Raw genomic sequence first — 24,393 nt, forward strand, 5'->3', positions numbered from 1 at the left:
GTGGGGGGGAGCTGTGGAGGGTCTGGCTGGATAAGCCCCCATCCAAGCTTCTTGCATCTGCAGCACTGGGTTGGAAAAAGCTTCGTCTCCTTCAGAGGCTCCCGCCTGGCTGCAAACACCCCCAGTTTCAGAGGAAGGGCTAAAAACATTGTAAAGATTTTTAGCTGAGGCTGTTCCAACCTCAAAGCCCTCGGGAAGACTGGCTGGCCCCAGGCTGCCCAGTGGGGAGAGGTGCTGGTCACTGGGGGATCAGAAAGCTGCCCCCTGCAGGTTCTCTTGCACCCTGCTCTGAAGCAGCCCGGAACAGGACGCTGGGTTAGCCATCTCTGCAGTGACGCAGGTCTTTGCGTCTCCCCTTGGAATCTCTCAGATACAGAAGCAGCGCAAGTGTAGGGGTTAGAGCAGCGAGTCAGGAGATGCGATTTCCTTCGCTAGTTGTGACTCTTCGACGTCCCGTGCCTCAGTTTCCCCATTTGGAACATAAGGCTAACTAGCTCACCCACCTTTGCAAGTTCTGTACGCCTCGGCGGGTACCCCAGGCAGTGCTGTACTGCGAGCTCACAAACCACTCACACGCCGGCTTTAGCGAACGTATTTATTTCAACAAACGGAATAAAACCTACCCCCCCCACAAGGGACATTTACATCTGACCGTGACCCAGCGAGTGAGCCAGATGGCTGCCTGTGAACCTGGACCAGCCCAGCTCCTCCAAGCCAAATGACAAATGTCTTCGCTTACCAAACAATGCAGGGGCCTGGATTGCTAATGCCAGGCTGGGTCACAGCGAGACAGCCAGATGGATGGCACCTCGCTAGGAACAGGACTAGTAACAATTTGCACGGCAGGAACCCAGGTCCCTTCCACCCGCAGAGGAGAGCGCGGGGTGGGAGCTGCCTGTAACGTAACGCGAGCCTCTGGCTCTCCCCGACAGGAGCAGCGTGAAAGGAGATGGAGTTTTACAGGGCGGGACAGGGAGCTCTGAAAGAGCCATCTGCACTCTCCGATGGTTCGCCGCACGCAGGCCAAGCCCAGTCGATAAGCAGCTGTCTGTCCCCCATCCAGCTGCTGAGTACAGGAGTCTGGGTCCCCCTAGGATGAGTTAAATGCCACCGAGGCAGAGCCCAGATTGCCACGGTAGGCAGTTCTCACGTACCCAGGCCAGAGGGACATGGGGTTCCTGCTCCTTTGGAAATGCCGATCTTTAAAGAAAGCTTTCTGCACGGTAAAGCAAGTAAAGCCAGCCCTTCCATGGGCACAGGGGGACCCAGAACGCCTGCTCAGCGTCAGCCCCTCTTTCAGGCTGGCGTGACTGTCACGCCCGGAAGGGATCCCAGCAGATGGGGCCCAGAGGGACTGCACTGCTTTTCCTTTCCATTTTTTTGTATTTGAGGGAGAGAGATTTTACATTGCTGACAGACGTGCTGCCCGGAGACCCCAGAACCGGCACAAAGGGTTAGTTATACAATAGTCACGCTTCAAAAAGCCACACACAACTAGCCTGCCCTCCCTCCCTCCCAGCCGTCTTTAAACTGCCCACCCTGAGGACGCATGGCTGCCACTGCGTCCCCCAGCACCCCTGTCCACACACAACTAGCCTGCTCTCCCTCCCTCCCAGCCGTCTTTAAACTGCCCACCCTGAGGACGCACGGCTGCCACTGCCCCCCAACACCCCAGTCCACACACAACTAGCCTGCTCTCCCTCCCTCCCAGCCGTCTTTAAACTGCCCACCCTGAGGACGCACGGCTGCCACTGCCCCCCAACACCCCAGTCCACACACAACTAGCCTGCTCTCCCTCCCTCCCAGCCGTCTTTAAACTACCCACCCTGAGGACCCACAGCTGCCACTGCCCCCCAACACCCCAGTCCACACACAACTAGCCTGCTCTCCCTCCCTCCCGGATGCTTTTAAACTACCCACCCCGAGGACCCACAGCTGCCACTGCCCCCCAACACCCCTGTCCACACATGACAAACCTGCTGCCTGACTTTTCAGCTGTAACAACTCTACTCCACAGCACCGCGTGACTGGCCAGCGGAGCCTCATTGCTCCAGCGAGAGCCGCTTGCCAGTGGGATTCACTGCACACCACAACCCCATCCTCCTGCCAGCAAAACACAGCAGCCAAGCAAACCCTGCTCCACCGCGGGATGACCAAACTCAGCCCTTGCGTTCACCACACAAGCAGCTCTCGGACAGCAATCCTCACAAGAGTCCCACCCCTTTAAGCATCGCTGCATCTGCACAATCATCTCACAAACCCAAAGTGTTAACGTTCCAAGCGACAAGCCCAGCCAGCCAGAACGTCCCCCAACCCGGATTTCCCACCTGCGCCCACCATGCTCTCTGAGCAGCTCCAGGCTCCACCCACAACAGGTCGGTGCACAGACAGGGGTGGGGCTTACACCCTCTAAAATCATCTCTGGTCCCCTCTCCGGCCACCAGGGAGCAGTGACGCCCACAAACGTCCCAGTAGGTTGCAGGCAGAGGGAGCAGAGAACTGACCAGGGGATTTGTAGGGTTTCCACAGCAAATTGCAGACATCTGCACCCCGCAGCACAGGGCAAGCTGTAATTCTGCTGTGCAGGTGAACCATGCAGCCGGAGTCCGGCCTGAACGCTTTGTGATGGACCTACAACAAACAGGTGCCTGCTCCCCGACAGAGGCGATTAGGGCGGCAGAACGAGCCCATTTAAACACGTTGGTCCCCAGCTCTGCAAGGCATCTTTAATTCTGCGTCGTTTGGCTGACGGCCTGGCTAGCCAAACGACGACCCTGCCTTAGTGGCTTTGAGCTTTCGTGGGATGGGACATGAGCTGGGAGTAGCACCGGCTGGGGTTTGAACAGAGACATGGTGGAGGTAATTGGGGCAAGCAGAGAGTTTCTCCAGCTCACCCCTCAATCCCAGGAGTGACGAACAAAAGGGTATTTATAAAAGCCCAGGAGGGAGCCGGGGGGTGGGGAGGGGAACTCCCGAGGGCATCAAGATGGATTCAAATCGCCCTGACTCTGCCATGGGAAGCACAGTCCCAAGACACCATCCTGAGAGGCCGGAGTCAGGGTCCTGGGCTCTCAGTTCAGGTCTCCAAGGATGTAACAAAGGATCCCGTTGACCACATCCAGAGTCTCGTCCTTCTCCAGCACGATGTCATAGGCATCCCGGTACTTTCCTCGTCGCTCGTCCACCTGCAGAGCCGCCGTGGGGCGAGGGGACAGGACAGGACGGCAACATTAGCAGCTGAGAACGAGCGCGGCCGGTTGCCAAGCTCAGAACTCCAGGAGCCCCATGAAAGCAGCGCGGGGGATTCAGGGCTGGTGAAAGGTACCCCATCCACAGCCCTAGAGACAGCATCTCCAGGGCATGAGGCGCAGCACGGCAAGCTCTCCCCTCTGCAACCCGGCCACGGGGGGATGACCTATCCAGCTCAGTTGAGGGGCGAACAAGAGAGTCAGGTGTGATGTGGACACCTTCCCCACCTGGACTGGGCTGAGACCCACCAAACTCATTTCATACAGCATGCCAGATAGCAGACTTCTCTTGCAGCACGCAGGCACCTCCCACCCGCGCCCCTGCCACTCCCCTGCGAACGCTCAGAGGGCAGACAGCCTCCCGCGGCCTCTGCCCTAGCACTCACCTTGTCGTTCAGGAATCCGATTGTGAGGATGTTCTCCACGTTGGCGACCCCATCTGCCATGCTCAGGTCTCCCATGGAGTCCCCCAGCAGGATGACGTTGGTCCTGCTGCTCAGCAGCTGGAAATGTTCCGTCTTCTCCAGGACCGCGTTGTTCTTGTTGTAGGTGTGGATCAGCGGCCCTTTAAATTGTCTCAGGACGCCCTGTGCGGCAAAGGACGGACGGACAGGATGATTTCTGGGGTGTCTCGGGGCTGAAGGAACAAAACTTCAGCCTGACTTGCACCTTTCTTAGAGATGCTCTTAGCGGAGCCAGCTGGGAAACCTACTGTCCCACACTGCCCAAGGGTCCTGCTCCAGAGCAACCCGCCCCTTCGCTGGAGGGCTGCACACAGGACCAGAGCCCTTCAGCACCACCCAGAGGTGGCATCTCCCGCCCCTCCAAGGGCTCCCAGGCCACCAGGGGAGCAAGGGCCCAAGGGCCTAACTCTCAGCCACTCAGGCCCTGTTCTGGCAGCATAAAGGGGCCTTTAACTGGGTGGAATCTGCCTTGTGCAGAAGGCCTTCCCTGGGCAGTGCAGAGTTGAGGCAAAAGCTCTGCAGTGGCCCTGGTGTCAGGGGCGGATCAGGGACGTAACGGGGGCCAGGCTGGGGAGCAGCGAACGTGGCTATTCTCTGCTTCCCTGGCTCCATAGGGGGCGACAGGAAGCAAAGCGCAAGTCAGAGCGGCCCCAGGGTGACTAAAATCTCCTAAACCCCTACGTGCCCCCATGTCCACCCCAAGGGAGCCATTGGGAATCAGGCCCAACTTCGTGGGCGGTTTCCGGGGGTTTCATAGGTTTTAAGGATAATTATGGTAAGTCAACGCCCATCCTCCCGCAGCGCTGCCCCCACCTCCCCAAACACGGTATCACGGGCCTAGGCAAACCAGAGAGTGAAAGCGACTTGAAACAAAGCCAAGAGCAGCAGCCCACGTTCTCCTGGCGAGTGCAACACAGAAAGGAGAGGAGCCAAGTAGATCCTTGTATATTGCATAACTTTTCCCCAGCCTTGTGAATGTAGGGTGTGAGCTTTCTGCCGGCCGGGCTCTCTCGGACTGTCTTTACACATGGGGCCCTAGTCTGGTGTGCTACCGTAATACAGCTAATATAGATGTATTTGCATTCAAAGCCATTTCAGCACTAAACTGGAAAGGTTGCTATGGTAACAAGGGATGACATTTCCAATGGACAGATGGGTTTTAATCAAACGGCGCCCTCTCTGGATGTCCCCTGCCCCGCACTCAGGGCTAACGTGACCCAACCATGGGGCATGTCGCGCAGCGCACCTTGTCATCAAAGTCCATGTAGTTGGACACCACGTTGATGTTTGGGTGGAACACCTCGGCCTGCCGGAGGACCTCCTCCAGGACGTCGCCCACGCCGGCCGAGAAGATGAACAGGGGGATGTTGTGCTGGTGGAGTTGGTCAAAGAAGGTGTTGACTCCGTCCCTGAGGGAGGAATGCCTGTTAGAGTCACAACAGCATCCTTCACCCCAGAGCACAAGTGCGTCGCACTACCACGGTGCTGCAAGTGCTTTCATCCCCACTGGAGACTGGAAACTTGTTGGGCAGGGACTGCTACATGCCCCAAGGCACCAGGGCGTTCCTTAAATCCTGGCTCTGGTGGTAAGGTGCATAAACGACAAACTTTATCGATGGTTTCTGCACTGTGGGTGAAATTCAAGCCTGCCCCAAAGGGCCCCGCCTTATCTACAGGGACTTAACAGTGGATGGGCCTGGTGTGGGGTGAATTTCACCCTCTCTATGGTATGCACGTAACTCCCTGAACCCTGTCCCAAAGTGCATTGGGCTCCATGTAAAACCTGGGATGCATCCTCTGCACATGATCTTCCTCGGTCGCACCAACAGCCTAGGCAGGGGTTGCTCCCCGGGCATTATAGGCTGGATTTCAGTCACCGGTTTTTCATCGATTCCAAGGCCAGGTCATGTGATGCTCTAGTCTGACGTGTGTAACACAGGCCAGAGAACTTGCCCCCCATCTCAATTTCCAAATGGTCAGTGCTGGAGACGCCCCCACGACCCTGGGTACATTGTCCCAGTGGAATGACTCACTCTTAAAAACGGACACTTTATTTCCAGTCCGAATTTGTCTCGCTTCAACTTCCAGCCCCTGAATCGTGTTAGACCCGCCTCTGCTAGACTGCAGAGCCCATTGTCACACTGTTGGCTCTCTGGTCTAGAAACGCTGACTAATACTTCAGCAGCTGTGGAAACCGAGGCCCAGAGGGGACATGGCTCGTCCGAGGTCACAGGGGAAGGCAGCGTTAGAGCTGGCGTCAGAGCCCAAGAGTTCCTGACCTCAGGTCCCTGGACTATGCAGCCTTCTACTGCCAGAAGTGTAGATACTGGAATAATCACTGCCCTTCCCCCATGGAATCCGTGACCACACAGCTCAGCTGGTCTAGAAAAAGGAATTTAATCCTTAGGCAGCAAAGCTCCCAGGAAAGATGATGCTTGTTAAATCTATTGCACAGATGTACACCCAGCTAGTGTTCTGAGTGGACAGGAGGGTAACACTCATCCCATGCTATTTCTCCCAAACGCAAATTACCTACAGGAAATATGGTCCTTGGCTTCCCCAGAGGCTGTAAGAGAGTGACTTCCAGGCCACAAAGCTCTGGATGCAACACTGGCCAGGCAGCTGGTGGTCACACTGATCAGACCGCGTGTTGTCTCTGTTGCAGCCACCTGTGGGCCCTTAGGTTGTAGGTTCTTGGCACAGGGAACATCTTATTACTCTTTGCGCATGTGCAGCCCCTAGCACAACGGGGTCCTGATCCCCCCTTGGACCTCCACGCGCTACCACAATACGGGTAATCACAACAGATTGGGCGCAGTACAAACGAGCAAGAGGTTTTTCCCCATGGAATGCAGTTCCCTACTGAGATCAGAGACAGAAGCTCCGGCTTTCTTTGCACCAGAATAAATATCACTAATCGAACACAAATGCCACCTGCTGGGCAGACTCTCAGCTGCTCCTGTGGGTTGAACACACCTGGTGTCTGTGCCACACGAAAAGCTGCTGGGTTTTGTCACTTTTGACTTTTCCAGGCAGTTCACAGAGAGAGAAAACTCTTATCTGTAACAGATTGGCAGCGTTTGCCCTAAAACCTAGCCACTTAGTCACTGATGATCCTGACAGGTTATGTTAAGTTGGCTCTGCCGACTCACTCATGCAAGGGGCTTGCTACCTCACCTGGATTTACGGGAGGTGGGAGTGGACCTCACAGGTGGGCGGAGCAGTTCTTGGGGAGGAACCCTAGGAGTAGCCAAGTATGCGGAAAAGGCTTAGGTTGGCGTTTGTGTTGTTGCATTTTGAGACTCGTTTGTGACGGGGGTACGTTCTGGCCTGCTGCCCCTTATGTGCCATGTCTGGAAAGGGTGAGAAAGCAACTCGGAGGCGGATTAGAGTTCTCAGAAGTCAGTTCAGTGCCTCCCTTTTTCTCTCTCTGACAAACCCAGGCTCGGAATGGAATGAGCAGGTGCCAGAAGTCGAGAGAGCACGCGACAGAGCCCTCGCGGTCTGTGCTCTCACCGGGAAGGAAGAGAGGGGACACAAGCTGCAGAGACCACCCCAAACCCCTACCTGAGCATCACCTCGGATTCTCTGACGATCTTGGCTATGTCACTTTTCAAAATCTTCTGTTGCAACAAGACGTCGTGGGCTCTGGTCCACCTGGAAACACATACCAAAGTGAGCTTCATTTCTGACAGACTGTGAGCTTCTAGGATCTGACCTAGGGGAAATTACCGGAGCCATGACCGAGACACCGCCCGTCAGACTAATTGTTGTTTAAAAAGAGTTTCAACTTTCTCTCTGCTTCACATATAAGGCTCATTATGGGTAAGAGGCTGCCTGAGGCAGGCTGGTAGCACTTACTTAATCGATGCATTTTATTATGTCCACCACCAGGGTATCTGGGCACCCAACACAAATGTCCGACTTGCCCTGTTTTTTCTTCAGCACTCCTCAATGCAGTTACTGTTGATCTATTACCAGGGACTGATTATCAGAGCTGGAAAATAACCCAGCCCAAAATACCAGGCCCTTTGGGATCCCTTTCGTGGAGGGTGTGAGAGCGGGGCAGCGAAAGTACAGCTGTGCTAGATGCACCATCGCTCGGGTGGGGAATAATGAAACCCACAAGTAAGAAAGGAAAAAGGAAGTAACTGGTGTTTCCTTCTCAGACACAAAAGCCACGGGCTCACTTCTGACGGCTGCATTTTCAAAGAGCCGTCTGTCGCTTCCATGTCCTGCTCTCAAACGGGACCTACTCTCCCTCTTTTCTAAGGGCACATCTTCACTACCCGCCGGATCGGCAGGTAGCAATCGATCTATTGGGGATCGACTTATCGCGTCTAGTGAAGACGCGATAAAATCAATCCCCGATGGCTCTGCCATCGACTCCAGAAATCCACCGTGGCAAGAGGCGGAAGCGGAGTTGATGGCGGCGCGGCAGCGGTCAACTCGCCACCGTCCACACAGCCAGGTAAGTCGACCTAAAATACGCAACTCCAGCTACGCTATTCACGTAGCTGAAGTTGCGTATCTTAGGTCGACCCCCCCGTAGTGTAGACCTAGCCTAAGTGACTTTGCATCCTTTTCTTATCAGGAACGTTACTTCCAGAGCTGCAAGTCTACACATAAATCTTCTGGATCCAACAAATCCACTGAGATCTCATGAAGTCGGATCACGATGGCACTGCGACTGCCACATGCTAAGGCAGTTTGCATCAGAGTTAACAATACAACAGAGACAAACCTGCTCCCTCCCTCTCCATGTGCTCCTTGCCTTTGCTTTTTGTCCACAGCACTGCCATTCTGTAACGGGATCTACCAGGCTCGATCCTGGCCATATTACCAGAAAGGACGCTTCATGCACTTGGAGAAACGGGAAGATGGACTATCAATAAACTGTACTTCCGCTGCACAGTGAGTTCTGCTACGCAAGGGGATCAGGGGACTGAATTCCGCTCTCTCTTCTTGTTTACCCACTTATTTTCTAGCTCACGAAATTAGCCCTCAGACACAGTCACTCACCATTCCACCATGAGGGGACGTTTTTCTTCCATGGTCCGGTTGGGGTCAATTTCAATTGGATAGTAATAGTGCAGTAGATCTTTTAACTAGAACGTTTGATGGGTTTAAACAGAAAATGCAATGAACAGTTAAGGGCGTCGAAAAAGAGATTTAACAGCCAGCAAGTAGAGTATTTGCAGAATTCACAAATGCATCACAGCTTAAAATAAAACCCTAAATTGTTCATGAAACAACTGAGTGTCGTGGCAACTTCACGGGGTCCCAAGGGAAATATTTAATACTGCTCTAGAAATCAAGCTGAGTGTCAGCAAGGCCAAATTGTTCTAGACAGAGATTAATGTCCTTTGCTCACTATTTATCACTGTTCTCTTTGACATGAAATGCCCATGCTTGGGTGTGGTGACAGGTTTGTAAAAATTCCCTTGAACTCTGACAAGTGCTCCCATATCTGAAATGCTGTTTGGAAACTTGTTCTGTTCTCTTTGCTGGCAGGGGGTCACATCTGTCCCAGGGCTGCGTTCTAACCGTCTCTACTAGCCCTAGCAGGAGAAGCAGCGTGTGAGCAGCAGACTGGACTGTACATAGAGCCAAAAGAGATGGAGTCTGATAGCACTAAACGTACCTTTTTCCTGCCTTCTTCGCTAATGACTCGGCTGTTATCTAGGATATCTGGAAAGACATAAACAGCCACTTACCCAACCCCGGGAAAACACACGAGGGCCCTTTCCAAATCCCCCAGAAAGACCAGAGTCAACACTTGCAAAAATGACAAGTGATTTTGGGTGCCACAATTTTTGGATGCCAACTTGAGACAAAGGCGCCTCCCTTTCAGCGAGTGGGTGCTCAGCATTTCCTGAAAACCAGGACCCGTTAGGGCATCTCTCCGAAGGAGGAATAGATCAGGGAATTTTTCGTGCGTAGCAACAGGGTCAACACGGACACTTAGAGCACAGCAGACTAGTGCAGGGTAGATTTACTTTACCCCCCAGGTTTAAGTGTTTGTGTAGACCAGCCTTGAGAGAGGGAGTTGAGGGAAGAAGGGGCTTGGGTGGGGGCTCTGAGCACACTGGGTGGTAGGAAGGAAAGTGGTGGAAAGGATGCAGCGGTGAGTAAGGAGCCAGGGAGGTGCCGTAGGAGAAGCGAGCAGACATGCAGGCTGGGGATGGAGCAATGAGATAGGACGGTGATCTCCACAGCGGCATTTGGATGGGGTGGCGGAGGAAGTGCAATCAGTATGAGCGAGGGCCAAGGTGCAGAGCAGAGTTTCGGCAGCAGAAGGGACTGTATCGAGAGATGGTTGGGGAGGAAAACGCCAGGGCTTAGCAACAGGCTGTGGGTGAGGGTGGGGAAGGTGCAGGTAAGACAGCGACGACGGAGACAGGAGCGAGGAACAGAAGCTCCAAACCCATGAACATAGCGCTCGTTCGACTCACTGTGCGACGTGGGGCATCGTCGCCCGTTAAATCCAAACCTGCTGAGAGTCATGTCGAAGTCTGAAATGACCTGAAGGACACAAGGAGGGGGAGAAAAGGCCAATCTCTGAAACTGACCCAGCACGTGGTGCTGTGAGAGGTGCGCGGGGAAGGGGGTGGGCAGCAAGGGCCTGCATTTCTCCTGCAGCAGGAGCGGCTATTCACCAGAGAAGAGCAGGAAGGCAGATTCTGGGTCGCAGTTCTACTCCCAGGTTCGACACAGGTGCCTTCTTAAGACTTGGGACCCCCCCCCCCCCGCCCATGCCTGTTCCCCCATCTGCACAAAAGGGCCCTGGAGATTTGCCTCCTGGCAAGGGGCAGGCGCTGTGCAGACTGGCTCATCTAGAGAGAGCCCCTAGCAGCTGAACACAAAAGGAGGGGCAGTGGTCAGGGTGCCGGCCTGGACTCAGGAGAACCAGGTTCCATTCCCTGCTTCTCCCCAACAAGTCACTCGGTCTCTGTGTTCCACATACGTCCAATGGTGGGAACAGCATCTCCCGACCTCACACGGGCACTGTCAGGAGAACGGCCTTGGTGCAAGCACTCACGTACTACGGAAATGGAGGCTACACAAGTGCCGTAAATAGCTGATGGGTTCCACACAAACTTGGGGCGTTATTATCCCCCCCCCCACTGCCATGGCAATGCTGAAATATCCCCCAGGAACGGGCTGCAAACTCCTGACCGCGCAGCTCAGAACACAAAGAGGAACCTGTAGTTTGTCTGTTCCCTCTTTCCTGAGCGCCGAGATTACGCGCTGCACGTGCTCGGGATTCTTCATGTGGACCGTCACCTTCTCCAGTTCAGGAACCTGCAGGCACAGATGGATTCCGAGGAAGGGGTCAGTGCTAAGAGACACGCCTCAGCAACAGGCGCCAGCCTGGTCGGTATTCGCCGGCCTGGTTTCGACGCAGCTCACCAAACACCCTCTCACCCTGCAGTGCCTTAAGGAGCATCTCTCTCCTCCAGGGACCGAGGCAGGAGGCAGAAAATCAACTCTGGCGAGATGACACTACAGGGTCCCGATCAGTTCTTCCACTTCAAACTGGCTCCACTGGTAAGCCAAAGAGCAATTTCTCTACCTCTGGTCTTGGAGAATCCTGATGGATTTACCAGCCACGAACAATTTAGGCCCTGGTCCTGCAACTCCTGACGTTGCAGGCTCAGGGCCTTCTCTAGCTGTTCTGCTGCTGTACCAGGACAGACAGAGCCCCAGCTGACTCTCCCATAGTGAGGTGGGCTCGGTGGGGCTAAGGGAGGCAGCATATGGGAATCAAAGACTCTGGGAAGCTGAGATGCTGGGGAACGGGGCATCTCTCTGCCTGCCACTTCTCTAACCACAACTGCACTGACGTTCTTACTGCTTTGATTGTTGGCCCTCGCTCAGCAGTGGCCCGGGCAGCCCATGTAGACACCCAGAGGCTTCCCATCGGAGCTCCGGCTCTAGCCGGCTGCCGGGGATCAGCACGGCGCCTGTGGCTGGAGAACCAAACCGGACTGTTAGGTGCTGGGGGTAACCACGGCCCTCACGGTGTCTGCACCACGACAACCACCCACGCTAACACCACAGCAGTTGGGCGCTAGGCAGGACGCAGCTTCCATCCCGCAGCATGGGGGGGTGTGTGGGGCACCCGGTGCCAGAGATGGGGGCCCCTTTTGTGCAGGGAAACCCTGAAATCAGCGACACTGGCAGCTTCCATTCATTATAACAACATGCCCCGCCCCACTCTGCCTTCTCCCCCCAACCCCTGGCTCTGCTCCCCCAAGGCTTTCCCTACTCACCCCACCTGCCTCCCCCATTGCTCCCCCACTGCCCCTCCCCCAGTGCTCCCCTATGCCCTGTTCCCACCCTCCCCCTGTGCGCCCCCAACCCCCAGTGCTCCCCCACTGCCCCTCCCCCAGTGCTCCCCTGTGCCCTGTTCCCTTCCCCCTGTGCGCCCCCAACCCCCAGTGCTCCCCCACTGCTCCCCTATGCCCTGTTCTCCTCCCCCTGTGCGCCCCCCACTGCCCCTCCCCCAGTGCTCCCCTGTGCCCTGTTCCCCTCCCCCAGTGCGCCCCCCACTGCCCCTCCCCCAGTGCTCCCCTGTGCCCTGTTCCCCTCCCCCTGTGCGCCCCCCACTGCCCCTCCCCCAGTGCTCCCCTGTGCCCTGTTCCCCTCCCCCTGTGCGCCCCCCACTGCCCCTCCCCCAGTGCTCCCCTGTGCCCTGTGCGCCCCCCACTGCCCCTCCCCCAGTGCTCCCCTGTGCCCTGTGCGCCCCCCACTGCCCCTCCCCCAGTGCTCCCCTGTGCCCTGTGCGCCCCCCACTGCCCCTCCCCCAGTGCTCCCCTGTGCCCTGTGCGCCCCCCACTGCCCCTCCCCCAGTGCTCCCCTGTGCCCTGTTCCCCTCCCCCTGTGCGCCCCCCACTGCCCCTCCCCCAGTGCTCCCCTGTGCCCTGTTCCCCTCCCCCTGTGCGCCCCCCACTGCCCCTCCCCCAGTGCTCCCCTGTGCCCTGTGCGCCCCCCACTGCCCCTCCCCCAGTGCTCCCCTGTGCCCTGTGCGCCCCCCACTGCCCCTCCCCCAGTGCTCCCCTGTGCCCTGTTCCCCTCCCCCTGTGCGCCCCCCACTGCCCCTCCCCCAGTGCTCCCCTGTGCCCTGTTCCCCTCCCCCTGTGCGCCCCCCACTGCCCCTCCCCCAGTGCTCCCCCGCCCCCCTCTCACCATCGCGGCTCCGGCTCCCCAGGAAACAGAAACTGAAGCGGCGGAGCCGCGGCCCGGACGCGGGGGGCGGGGGGAGGAGCCGGGGGGGGCGGACCGGGGGGCGGGGCTGGATCCGGATTGGGGGCTGGTCGTTTAAACTGCGGGGCTGGGGTTAGCAGGGCGGGCTCCAGCAAAGGAAGCAGGTGCTTGGGGCGGCCAATGGGGGGGCACGTCCGGGTCGTGTTAACCCCCAAAGCTGGAGCCAGCCCTGGGGGTTGGGGGGAGTCAATTAGGTTAGTCTTGGGAGGCTGGCTGTGCGGTCTGTTTACACGGGGGGGGCTGGTCTGGGATTAGGGGCTGAGTGTGGGGCTAGGGGGCAGGACTGTGTTAGGACTGGGGGGCTGGTCTGAGATTGGGGGTCTGGGGGGCTGTTAGGTTAGGGGGCAGGACTGTGTTAGGATTGGGGGGCTGGTCTGAGATTGGGGGGCTGGGTCTGGGGGTCTGTTAGGTTAGGGGGCAGGACTGTGCTAGGATTGGGGGGCTGGGAGTCAGGATGCAAGTGCTGCCGCGTTGAGGGCACGGGCTCATGGGGGGCGGGGGTAGGGGTAGAGGGCCGAGCTGGATATCCTCCGTCACTGCAGGATGTCCCAGCTGTGGCTCTCGGTGACCTTGTCCCCTGGGGACAGCGGGGCAGCCCCGTTCAGCCCCTGGCGTTGCTGGGCTGGCATCACCCAGTGTATCTGCCAGTGCAGGGCGGGCCGGGGCGGGCTGCAGAAAGCTGATATTGTGCGATCTAGGGCCCAGCCTGCCAGGAGCTGCAGAGCACCCCCACCATCGCTGCGGTTAGAGGCCGCACGTTGCAGGTGCTCACTACCACACCTGCTCAGGCCCTCACCTGTCCCAAGGTTCACTGCCAGCAGGCTCTCCCACTTCCCCATTGCCCACAAACAGTATCGAGATTGTAAATCGTTCCCAGAACAAACACAGCAGGTAACTGCTGCAACTTGGCTCATCGCAGACCCGTGTTGGTTTTAGCTGGCACGAGCCCAGCCTATTGCAACCAGTGCTAGAAGGTCACTCAGTAGAAGCGGTTGTAGGTAAGTTATTAAACAGAGTCAAAAGACAGGAAACTGAACATTAGGCAACTAGCTCTTATCTCACAACACCAAAAGTAAAACCAGGTCATGCTGGAAACTGCCTCTGAACTTCCTGCAACACAACCCTAAATAACATCACTTCATTCAGTTGAAGACAAAATAAAGCCAACTGCATTTTTAGTTGCTTCCATTCACAGACCTCAACGCACTTTACAAACAATAACGAATCCTTACAAATCCTCAGTAACGTGCTTTTTTCATTTCCCATATTACTTACTGATGGGTATGTTGAGGCTCAGAGAGGAGAAGTGACTTGCCAAAGGTCAGACAGTGAGTCAGTAGCAAAGTCAGGAACTGACTCCTAATTCCTGTTCTGGCCTCCTGCAGGACTCTATTGCCCCTCCAGATAGCAGGCAGCATACGCAATCCAGCAGGTAAGGCACCAGGCTGAATAAGTTGAGCTTGACTTCTGGCTCTGCCACTGACTTGTGTAGCATTAAGCAAGCCACTTAAGCTCTCTGTGCTGTAGCTTCCCCATCTGTAAAATGGGCATAATAATGGTTAAGACGCTCCAGATGGAGTAAAACTGTCTCCATAGACGTCATTATGCAGTCTCACAAGGCCGAGAGCCATTGCGCGGTACCTGTGAAACGTCAGACGGATTTGGAATCCAAGCTCCAATGTAGCTGTGGTGCCAGGCAAGCAGAGGAGGCGGGAGATGCAAATATAAGTCGCCAAACAATTTACCATTGCAGCCAGCCCCATTGATCTAGGGCAACTGTCCCAGCTGCTGCTAAGTGCAGGAAAGGTTCTAGAACCCGGCCCTGTCAGTGATCTCATTATCAGGCGTGTTCTGGAACTTCTGGGCTAAATACGCATTTCAAAGAACATGTAGGAGGGGGAAGGAGAAAGCCCAGTAGCGCCTCGGAGAGGAGCTTCTTCTGCTGTCTCCAGGCTTACGGACATGGATGACACCTCGGCTTCAGCGGGGTACTCCCACCCCCACATGGAGAGAAAGATGAGCGCTATGGCTTGCACAGTCTTCAACGAGCTTCGACTGGAAGGCAAACTCTGTGATGTGGTCATCAAAGTCAATGGTTTAGAGTTCAATGCCCACAAGAACATCTTATGTAGCTGCAGTTCCTACTTTAGGTCAGTGCTTGAAGCAAGCCAAGCAAGGGAACAGGCTCAATGACGGCTTGCTTGTCTATCGTCATGGTTTTAAAATGGATTTGGGGTGGACGGAAGCCCTGGAACTGGTATCCATTGTTTAGCCAGAGTCCTGATAACGGCCTAGAAACCAGTATCAGGCCACAGTCTAATATTTAACCATAGCCCTGGAAACTGGTGTCCAGAATTTATCCACAGAGCAGGAACAGCATGGGAAGGGCCATTCTGGGATTCCCTACACTGCCCTGCCAAGATGCCCGGCTTCCTGCCACGTAAGCCAGAGGAGATTTCAGTTCCCCTCCGTTGTCTCTGCTGCAACAAGGCAGCCAGTCATTCTGTGGCTACTTATCCACTGGGAACCATCCCCAAGGCCCCAACTCATTTAACACAGGCCAACAAGCCAATGAGCGTTTGGTCACTATCCTGTAGTCTGGTTTAAAACCCGAGGTGAAAAGGTCCAGCCTGCCATTGCTCATCCCAAGTCGTCTATCCACCTGGAGTGTGAGCTGGTGAAGAAGGGATGTATACATAAAACAGTAGATTTTATATAGGCGGTTTGGTTAAAGTGTTGCTTCATTTTCCAGGGCTTTGTTTACCAGTGGCTGGAACAACACGGAGAAGAGAGTGTATAATATCCCTGGCATTTCCCCCGACATGATGAAGCTAATTATTGAGTATGCCTACACTAGGACAGTCCCAGTCACTGCTGACAACGTGGAGCGGCTACTGGCTGCAGCAGACCAGTTCAACATCATGGGCATTGTCAGGGGGTGCTGCGAGTTCTTAAAGTCTCAGCTGTGCTTGGAAAACTGCATCGGCATCTGCAAGTTCACAGAGTACTACCACTGCCCGGACCTGCGGCAGACGGCCTACATGTTCATCCTGCATAACTTCGAGGAAATGGTGAAGGTGTCTACGGAGTTTCTAGAGCTCTCGGTCAATGAGTTTAAAGACATCATTGAAAAGGACGAACTCAACGTGAAACAAGAAGATGCAGTGTTCGAGGCCATTCTCAAATGGATTTCCCATGATCCCCCAAACAGGAAACAGTACATTTCAGTCTTGCTGCCCAAGGTCAGTTTGTTGCTGGTTTTCTCTCATGCCTGCTAAACAGTGGTGGGTGGCTGAAAGGGGCTAGAGTAGCAGCTCCTTAAACTGAAGTTAGTTCCTTTTAATGCACAGGAAATGTATAACAGATAGTGGCTGTGCAAAGATTTTCCCACACTGAAGCTAGCCTGTAGGCCCCAATCCTGTAATCAGATCCCTGTGAGGGAGCCTGGAGAGTCCACAGAGCGTTGCAGAAGCATGGGGGCTGACCAGGATAGCAGCAACTCATTGCCAAGGAGCCAGAGGCTGTGGAGGGGGAAAGCTGGACTGTGGTACCAAGACTTTTTCTTTAAACCAAGGAAATAAAATCCCCCCCAAACTTAGTTAACGCAGTGTTAAGATTGCCCAGTGGTGCCTTGTGCCTTTCCAAAATGCTGAGTGGCTAACTTAAACCTCTGAGACCCAGGAAAACCAAGAAAAGATGGATGAACGCCCCCCTTGCAATCTTAATTCGGCCTTCTTACCAGAGCCCAGACACATCAATCACACACACTAGCACTCTATCCTCATGGATAGATCACATGAGCGTGGGATAAAGGCCAACACGTGTTCCTTGCTAAGGCCAAACTAGGGTTTAGGCCAAGCGTTGCAAGCAGGAGCTACTTACACTTGGTCTGCACTCAGACACACAAACCACCCCAGACCTGCGAAACTTGAATCACCCCTTCGCCCTGGTCCCAAGGATTACTTCCCTTTACCACTCCCGAAATCTCTGAGACCACAGTGACAACCCCCATGGCAAGAAGGCATCCTTGTGTGTGTCTGCTGAAAATTTAGTGCTGAAATGAGGCACACGCAATCCCTCATTGTACCCACGTCCCTCTTGTCATATCATAGTCGCAGATGGATCAAGCTGTTCCAATGAACCCCCCACCACTTAACACAGCAGGAGAGCATGCAGATCCGTGCTGGAATTCAGATCAGTGGAACACAACACAAACAATGGCATGCTTAGTCCTTCCACAGATCTAATTCTAGATTACTAGATGTTAAGCCCAGAAGGGACTATTAGATCATCTAGTCTGATCCCCAGTATCACACAGGACAGAGAATTTAATCTAGTTACTACTGTATTGAGCCGAATACCTGTGTTTTGAATAAGGCATATTACTGAAGGGTATCTGGTCTTACCAAAGACTTCAAGGGATAAAGAATCCACCACTTCCACTGGTAGTTTGTTATCCTTTGCACTGCCCTTTCTCACCCATTCCAAGTGGCTATGAACCTCCAGGGGGGCAGAGAGTTAAGACTCCATCGTGGGGGTGGCGTCTGCCATAACTTAGTATTTTTTGGTTTTCAGAAATTGAAGTTAGCTGCTCTCCACATTCTGGAAAGGCACAAGGCACTACTGGGCAAACTTGACTCTGCCTTAAGGAAGTTTGGAGGCATGTAATTAGCTGTGCCATGCAATACAGTAGCAAGTGAGGCCAATGCAGTTTTAGGTTTCCTATACAGAAACATCATGTCATAGATAAGAAGTAGCTCCCCTCTCACCATGTGAATCTGAAGTATCCATACCTGCAACAATACATTCAGTTCTGCCTCTTTATAGAAGGGCATAGATGAGAAACTGGAAGTGTATCACTTTATAAGAAGAAGGATTAGGGACCCAGAGGGACTGACTGATGAGGAAAGATTAAAAGAATGAAGTGTGTATACGTTCGCTGAGCAATGGCTGAGCGGAGGGGGTAGAGACGGTATAAACACCTACAAACCTGGGGTGAATGTGCCAAGGGAGGAATTATTTGGTGGGGTACTAGGGAGCATAAAGATGTCTTTGGCTAAGGAATAGTCTCCCAAAGGAAAGGAGGGAAAGCCCTGTTGCCTGAGAGATTTAAAACTAGACTTGGACAAACCCATGGAAAATACAGCCTAGGGAGGTAGTCCTGCATGAGATGCCATGGAATGGACTAGGTGTCCTCCTAGGTTCTCTTGCTCTGATTCTACGAACAGCCTTCGGTCAGTGCCAAAACCAGGCCTGATCTGAAGCAGTGACCTGTGAGGGCCTGGAAAGTACGGTATTCCCATTGACAAGCCTCTCAGCTAGCCAGTCTTCCTTTCAGAGTCCCTGCTCCACCATGGTTGAAATCAAACTATTTCTAGCTGGCCAGTCCTGTAGTAGGTAAAAACCATCCAGAGACGGCTCTCCTAACTACCCACCCTCCATCTTGATTCCCGCCTCCCCTTTGCCTTTCCAGGTTCGACTAGCGCTGATGCATGCTGAGTATTTTATGAACAACGTTAAAATGCACGACTATGTAAAGGACAGTGAGGAATGCAAGCCTGTCATCATAAATGCACTGAAAGCCATGTATGATCTCAACATGAACGGCCCCTCAAGTTCCGATTTCACCAACCCGCTCACGAGGCCTCGCCTGCCCTATGCAATTTTGTTTGCTATTGGTGGATGGAGCGGGGGTAGCCCGACCAATGCCATTGAAACGTACGACGCCCGGGCAGACAGATGGGTGAATGTCACATGTCAGCAGGAAAGCCCCCGTGCTTACCACGGTGCTGCCTATTTAAAAGGTTACGTCTATATCATTGGAGGATTCGACAGCGTGGACTATTTTAATAGCGTCAAACGGTTTGACCCACTTAAGAAAACATGGCACCAGGTTGCTCCCATGCACTCGAGACGCTGCTACGTGAGCGTCACCGTTCTTAACAACTTCATCTACGCCATGGGAGGGTTCGACGGCTACGTGCGGCTCAACACAGCAGAACGATACGAGCCAGAGACAAACCAGTGGACGCTGATTGCACCCATGCACGAACAGAGAAGCGACGCGAGTGCCACCACGCTGTATGGAAAGGTAAAAAGGACTTGAGCTTACGGAATGCAGCTGCTGCCTCTGGTGAGCAAGAGAGCAGGACTGGTACCAAACTGCCGTCTGTAGCTTGGTAGCGTTAAACGGTGCATGTTGTAATAGTCGCCTCTAGAATCACCGGGATTGATTGGAACGCAGAAAGAACCAACGCCGGCACACACGTCCTGCAAAAAAAAACCCCCAAAAAACCAGATCGAATGTATCTTAACACTAAGGCCTGGTCTACACCTAAAACTTAGGTCGACCCAGAAATGTCAGGGGTGTGGAAAATGCACACTTCCGAGAGACGTGGTTAAGCCGATCTAAGTTGCGGCATAGAGACCGCTAGATCCATGGAAGAATTCTTCCATCAATGTAGCTGCCGCCTAGTAACTGCTGGGATGGAAAAAAACCCTTCTGTTGCTGTAGCAAATGTCTATATTACACGGCTGCAGCAGCACACCTGCAGTGCTGTACGTGTGCTGCTGTGGTGTCTGCAGTGTAGACGAGCCCTAAGATACAGCACCATATATTGATGGAGGTGCTGTCTGCGCCGATAAGTACAATAGCCTGGCCATGCATTACTCTTTGCATTAGGGAAGGGGCTAAGCTCAGCTGAGGGCCCCATTGTGCTAAGCACCTACAGTTGACAGGCTCAATGGATAAGGCAAAGGGGGGAAGGGGAAGCAAGAGGCATGGAAAGGGGAAGTGGCTCCTAGTCCAGAGCAAAATTCAGCTTTTGATTTCAGGAGTTGTAGAGACGTGGTCTGGAGATACAAATTGGCCAGCGCTTGTTAATCTTTTTTCATAAGCGTCTCAAATTACAAACTTTGGAAAAATACAAACGAAAGCATTAAAAGGAAACTGGAGCAAAGGTACCTTTTGTAGCCGCTCCCCTTCTCTGCACGTAGCTGATGAAATCAGTGTCCCAGGACTGATGTGAGCACTCCCACGGACGCCGAGGTGTGGTTAGGATGCCCAAAGCTAGTAGATGGGAGAGAGACTTACTCCACATGTGCTAATTAATATTGATTAATATTTGATATCTGATTCATATTTTTTCCTGTTCTAGAGCTAGGCATGCAAAAATCTGTCTGAGCAAGAACTGGTCACACAATTGTAGTACAATTTTAGATGCAAAAATATTGTTTATTTGGTATATTTGCTAGAAGCAGGCATGTAGCAAGATGATTTTTTAAAAATTAACCTGTAGAAGTTAAATGTTTTCAGGGTTTAAAAAGGAGTGGAAATGCAGCCGCTCAGGACCCTAGAGGCCGGAGTAGTGCTGAGACCGCGTGTAACAGAGCAGGGGACATTAGGAATCGGGAATGCTGGGGCTGTAATTCAACTCTTCCATTGATTCAGCGGCACGTCACCAGTCTGTTTTTCCCAGTTATGGCAGGCCCTTGGAGGGGGAGAAGAGGCTTGTGAAGTATATTCGTGACGTGCTTTGCAAATCCTGCTGAAAGGAGCGGTAGCAGTGGCAAGCGTAACAGACACGCCCACTGGACTAGTGATCAATTTACCAGTCAATCGGTCGCTCTTCACTTCCCGACTTACCCTTTAGACTCTGGTACGACAGACCTTGGGCTGTCCAAGAACAGAAGGGCACGAACATAAGCATGTGGAAAAGATTAGAATAGGGGACTAGATGCAAAAGCTAGTAGATGGAAGCTAGAACAGTGGTTCTCAACCTTTCGAACTGGTGCCCCCTTTCACAGAGCAAGCCTCTGAGTGCAACGCCCCTTATCCATTAAAACCACATTTTTATATATTTAACACCGTTATAAATGCTGGAGGCAAAGCGGGGTTTAGGTTGACAGCTCGCGACTCCCAGGTAATAATTTCACAACCCCCTGAGGGGTCCTGACCCCTTGAGCTAGGGGATTCCTAGTACTTCTATAGAACTCCCATCTCAGGAAACAGAAGTCCAAACTCAGTTCCCTCGTGGTCCATCACTGCACTTGCATTAACCCTGGCCCAGGAAAAGAGGCTATTCCAAAACAGGATAGGATCATTTCATTTCCCCCCCACAAATAGAAATATTGTAATCTTTTTAAAACAGGTCTATATATGTGGTGGGTTCAATGGAAATGAATGCCTATTCACAGCTGAAGCATATGATGCTAAGACAAACCAGTGGACGCTAATCGCACCAATGAGAAGCAGAAGAAGTGGAATAGGAGTAATAGCTTACGGAGAACACGTCTATGCGGTAAGGCGACAGCTGTCAGCTTTCATTATGGCGGATGTACGTGTGGCTTTCACTCTAGTTAAAGTGCTGGAGCAGTGCTCATACATTTCATTCACTCTCTGTCTACAGGTCACATTTCAAGAGACAAGGTTGAGCGAAAAAGAATCAACCACTTATTGAGAAGGGGCAGAATAAAATGCATTTTTCCTTCATTTAAAATATAAAACATAAGAACAGCCAGACTGGGTCAGACCAAAGGTCCATCTAGCCCAGTGGCCAATGCCAGGTGCCCCAGAGGGGATGAACAGAGCAGGGAATCATCAAGTGATCCATCCCCTGTCGCCCATTCCCAGCTTCTGGCAAACAGAGGATAGGGCCACCATCCCTGCCCATCCGGACTAACAGCCATTGATGATCCTCCATGAACTTATCTAGTTCTTTTTTGAACCAATAGTCTTGGCCTTAACATCCTCTGGCAAGGAGTTCCATAGACTGACTGTGCGTTGTTTGAAAAAATACTTCCTTTTGTTTGTTTTAAACCTGCTGCCTATTTTCATTTGGTGACCCCTAGTTCTTGTGTTATGACAAGGAGTAAATAACACTTCCTTATTTACTTTCTCCACACCAGTCATGATTTTATAGACCTCTATCTCCCCCCTTAGTCATCTCTTTTCCAAGCTGAACAGTCCCAGTCTTATTAATCTCTCCTCATATGGCAGCCGCTTCATACCTCTAAAAAAAGTTGTGAAATAATTTTAACAGCTATAGCTTTGAAATAAAGTTTGGTAGAGAATTAGGCCTGATGTCTTTCATGGTCCTACTGAAGACATTTAACAAGTCCAATACCTTGAGAAATGCTGTTCTTGGATGTTCCCTACTCAGTCTTTATTTCTAACCAGTGTCATGAGCAATAGGCTACCACTGTACACAGGACCGTCCCTAGGAGGGTGCGGGGCCCGGGACAACCCCCCCGTGCCCCAGGCCCCACACCCACTCCACCCCTTCCCCCAAGCCCCCGCTCTGCCCCCATTCCACCAAGCCACTGCCCCACCTCTTTCCAGCTTCCGCCACCTTCCCTGAGCAATGCTGGGAGCTGGCGGGGCAGGCGGGCTGGGGCCGGGTCGCTCGCTGCTGCCAGCACCAGGCCCCCCGCTAACCCCCCAGGCTGCCCTGGACCCTGCGTCCCAAAGCATGGGGCCCCCCAGGTTCATCCTATGGACGGGATGGCTCTGACTGTACATATACAGCATATAGAGGAAAGCTATCTCACCAATGGTGCAGCTGTTAAGGTGGGAACTGAGTGAGGCAGATGCAGTGAACATACAGAAGAACCTCAGAGTTACAAACAGACCAGTCAACCACACACCTCATTTGGAACCGGAAGTACACAATCAGGCAGCAGCAGAGACAAAAAAAACCAAAAAAACAAAGCAGTAGAGTACTGTGTTAAACTAACTACTAAAAGAAAAGAAAGGGAAAGCAGCATTTTTCTTCTATATGGTAAAGTTTCAAAGCAGTGTTAAGTCAATGTTCAGTTGTAAACTTTTGAAAGAACCACCATGTTTTGTTAAGAGTTAAGAACTACCTCCATTCCTGAGGTGTCATAACTCTGAGATTCCTCTTGCTTCAGTGAATGAAGCGTGCACTCATCAGCTCTTCACATTTTCATGGAATAGGGTCTTCTGATTCTCCTTAGGCATTTAGTTCCAGATTAGGACTTTTGTGCTAAGTTATACTCATCCCTTTGTGTACATGCAGTAAGATCAATATCCTCAAATACAATATAAAAGTTTTCCTAAAACCTTAGATGCAGGTGTAGAATGTTGTATACAATGAAGAGAACATTTTTACAACATACCTCAGATGAACAACCTAGAGAAAATGAAAGTTTAGAATATAAACGTCTCCTAAGTTCATAGGTAACTACTCTATTCAGCTGTCTCATTCACCACAATTTCACCTAAAATAGGCTGCATGTAAGCCATGTTTATAGCTCAACTGTTTAATCTCCAGTAACATCTAAGGACTTAATGCCAGCTGAGAAAGGTTGGTACTGACAGTTCTCGAAATACCCAAGAGAATTTATATGACATCAGAAAGATAACGGAATATTTTAAACAGGGAGGCATCAATTGTGACAAGAGGCTACACATATCCAAGATTGTAGAAAACTGAGTTGTATTGTGTTTGAGAAATAGTACGACGTAATTTGGAATACTGTTATATGCAAAAGGGGCAAAGTTAAAGTTGCACTTGGAACCTTATTTGTTATTTCCCCACTTTGAACGCTTGACCTCACAACCTTACAATTCTCTTCATGTTGTTTTTAAGTGAATTTTGGATTATTTCTACTTAACTCATATACATCCTGTACCTTTGCCTCCTTTAGATGTAAGAATGTAAAATTTAACTATTCCAATAAACATTTTTGGCAGTTAGATTTTACCATAACTAGAAAGAACAAAGTAGTAGCCTGCAGTAAGTGAATATGCAGAATTAAGGTCTGATCTTCAGAAGTGCTGAATATTCACACTTCTAGTCAATGAAGTTGAATATGCACAGAATTTGGCCTACTGAATATGCATGAGTCCTAAACCCATGTAACAATTCAGCCACCTAATATAAGCCCTTCCTCAGCTAGTAAACGCCATATTTCTTTGATGTCTACAGGTAGGAGGCTTTGACGGCGCCAACCGTCTTCGGAGTGCAGAAGCCTACAATCCAGTTGCCAACACCTGGCGTACAATCCCAACCATGTTTAATCCCCGTAGTAATTTTGGCATTGAAGTGGTGGATGACCTTCTGTTTGTGGTGGGTGGCTTTAATGGTTTCACTACCACATTCAATGTTGAATGTTACGATGAAAAGACTGATGAGTGGTATGATGCCCATGACATGAGCATATACCGTAGCGCTTTGAGCTGCTGTGTGGTGCCAGGACTAGCCAATGTTGGGGAGTACGCTGCCAGACGAGACAACTTTATAGGATTATCCCAGCGAGATGAAGTCAAATACTCCTCTTCGACGAGTACCCTACCTGTATGAATAGCTCCACTTAGCTAATAAAGTCTTCTAAGCAAGAACTGTATGTATTCACTTTTTAAAATAAAAGCAATTGGATACAAACTCACA

General features: G+C 52.3%; 2 protein-coding genes across 3 annotated transcripts; one reads left to right on the top strand and one right to left on the bottom strand.

Moving 5' to 3' along the window:
* Nucleotides 1–581: 581 nt before the first annotated feature.
* On the bottom strand, nt 582–12,968 carry NT5C3B (5'-nucleotidase, cytosolic IIIB). 2 transcript variants are annotated; one of them, XM_054014584.1, is made up of 9 exons: nt 12,905–12,968; nt 10,919–11,017; nt 10,168–10,237; nt 9,357–9,403; nt 8,735–8,820; nt 7,280–7,369; nt 4,959–5,121; nt 3,635–3,835; nt 582–3,185 (listed from the first exon to the last, which is right to left on the bottom strand). In XM_054014584.1, exons 1-9 carry the CDS (start codon nt 12,905–12,907, stop codon nt 3,072–3,074), a joined length of 873 nt encoding a protein of 290 aa, XP_053870559.1. In that variant the 5' UTR covers nt 12,908–12,968; the 3' UTR covers nt 582–3,071. The 2 variants fall into 2 exon arrangements, with proteins under 2 accessions (XP_053870559.1, XP_053870558.1); XM_054014583.1 differs by lacking the exon at nt 12,905–12,968 and adding an exon at nt 11,568–11,657.
* Nucleotides 12,969–13,651: 683 nt separating this feature from the next.
* KLHL10 (kelch like family member 10) lies at nt 13,652–24,391 on the top strand. The gene is made up of 5 exons (XM_054014572.1): nt 13,652–13,980; nt 15,735–16,224; nt 18,456–19,073; nt 21,133–21,282; nt 23,932–24,391. The coding sequence occupies exons 2-5, from the start codon at nt 15,805–15,807 to the stop codon at nt 24,304–24,306; spliced, it is 1,563 nt and encodes a 520-aa protein (XP_053870547.1). The 5' UTR covers nt 13,652–13,980; nt 15,735–15,804; the 3' UTR covers nt 24,307–24,391.
* Nucleotides 24,392–24,393: the final 2 nt, after the last annotated feature.

The sequence above is a fragment of the Malaclemys terrapin genome, chromosome 25 (assembly GCF_027887155.1).
Source record: "Malaclemys terrapin pileata isolate rMalTer1 chromosome 25, rMalTer1.hap1, whole genome shotgun sequence".
Taxonomy (NCBI): Eukaryota; Metazoa; Chordata; order Testudines; family Emydidae; genus Malaclemys; species Malaclemys terrapin.

Bases quoted from the DNA above. Each gene is read 5' to 3' on its own strand.
- NT5C3B (XM_054014583.1), bottom strand. From the start codon at position 11,636: ATGGGAAGCCTCTGGGTGTCTACATGGGCTGCCCGGGCCACTGCTGAG. The intron at 5,122-7,279 runs GTAGGGGTTTGG...TTCCTCCCTCAG, and splicing joins GAATCCGAGGTGATGCTCAG to GGACGGAGTCAACACCTTCT. The intron at 3,836-4,958 runs GTGCGCTGCGCG...TTTGCCGCACAG, and splicing joins ACATGGACTTTGATGACAAG to GGCGTCCTGAGACAATTTAA.
- KLHL10 (XM_054014572.1), top strand. From the start codon at position 15,805: ATGATGAAGCTAATTATTGAGTATGCCTACACTAGGACAGTCCCAGTC. The intron at 16,225-18,455 runs GTCAGTTTGTTG...TTGCCTTTCCAG, and splicing joins TTTCAGTCTTGCTGCCCAAG to GTTCGACTAGCGCTGATGCA. The intron at 19,074-21,132 runs GTAAAAAGGACT...TTTTTAAAACAG, and splicing joins CCACCACGCTGTATGGAAAG to GTCTATATATGTGGTGGGTT.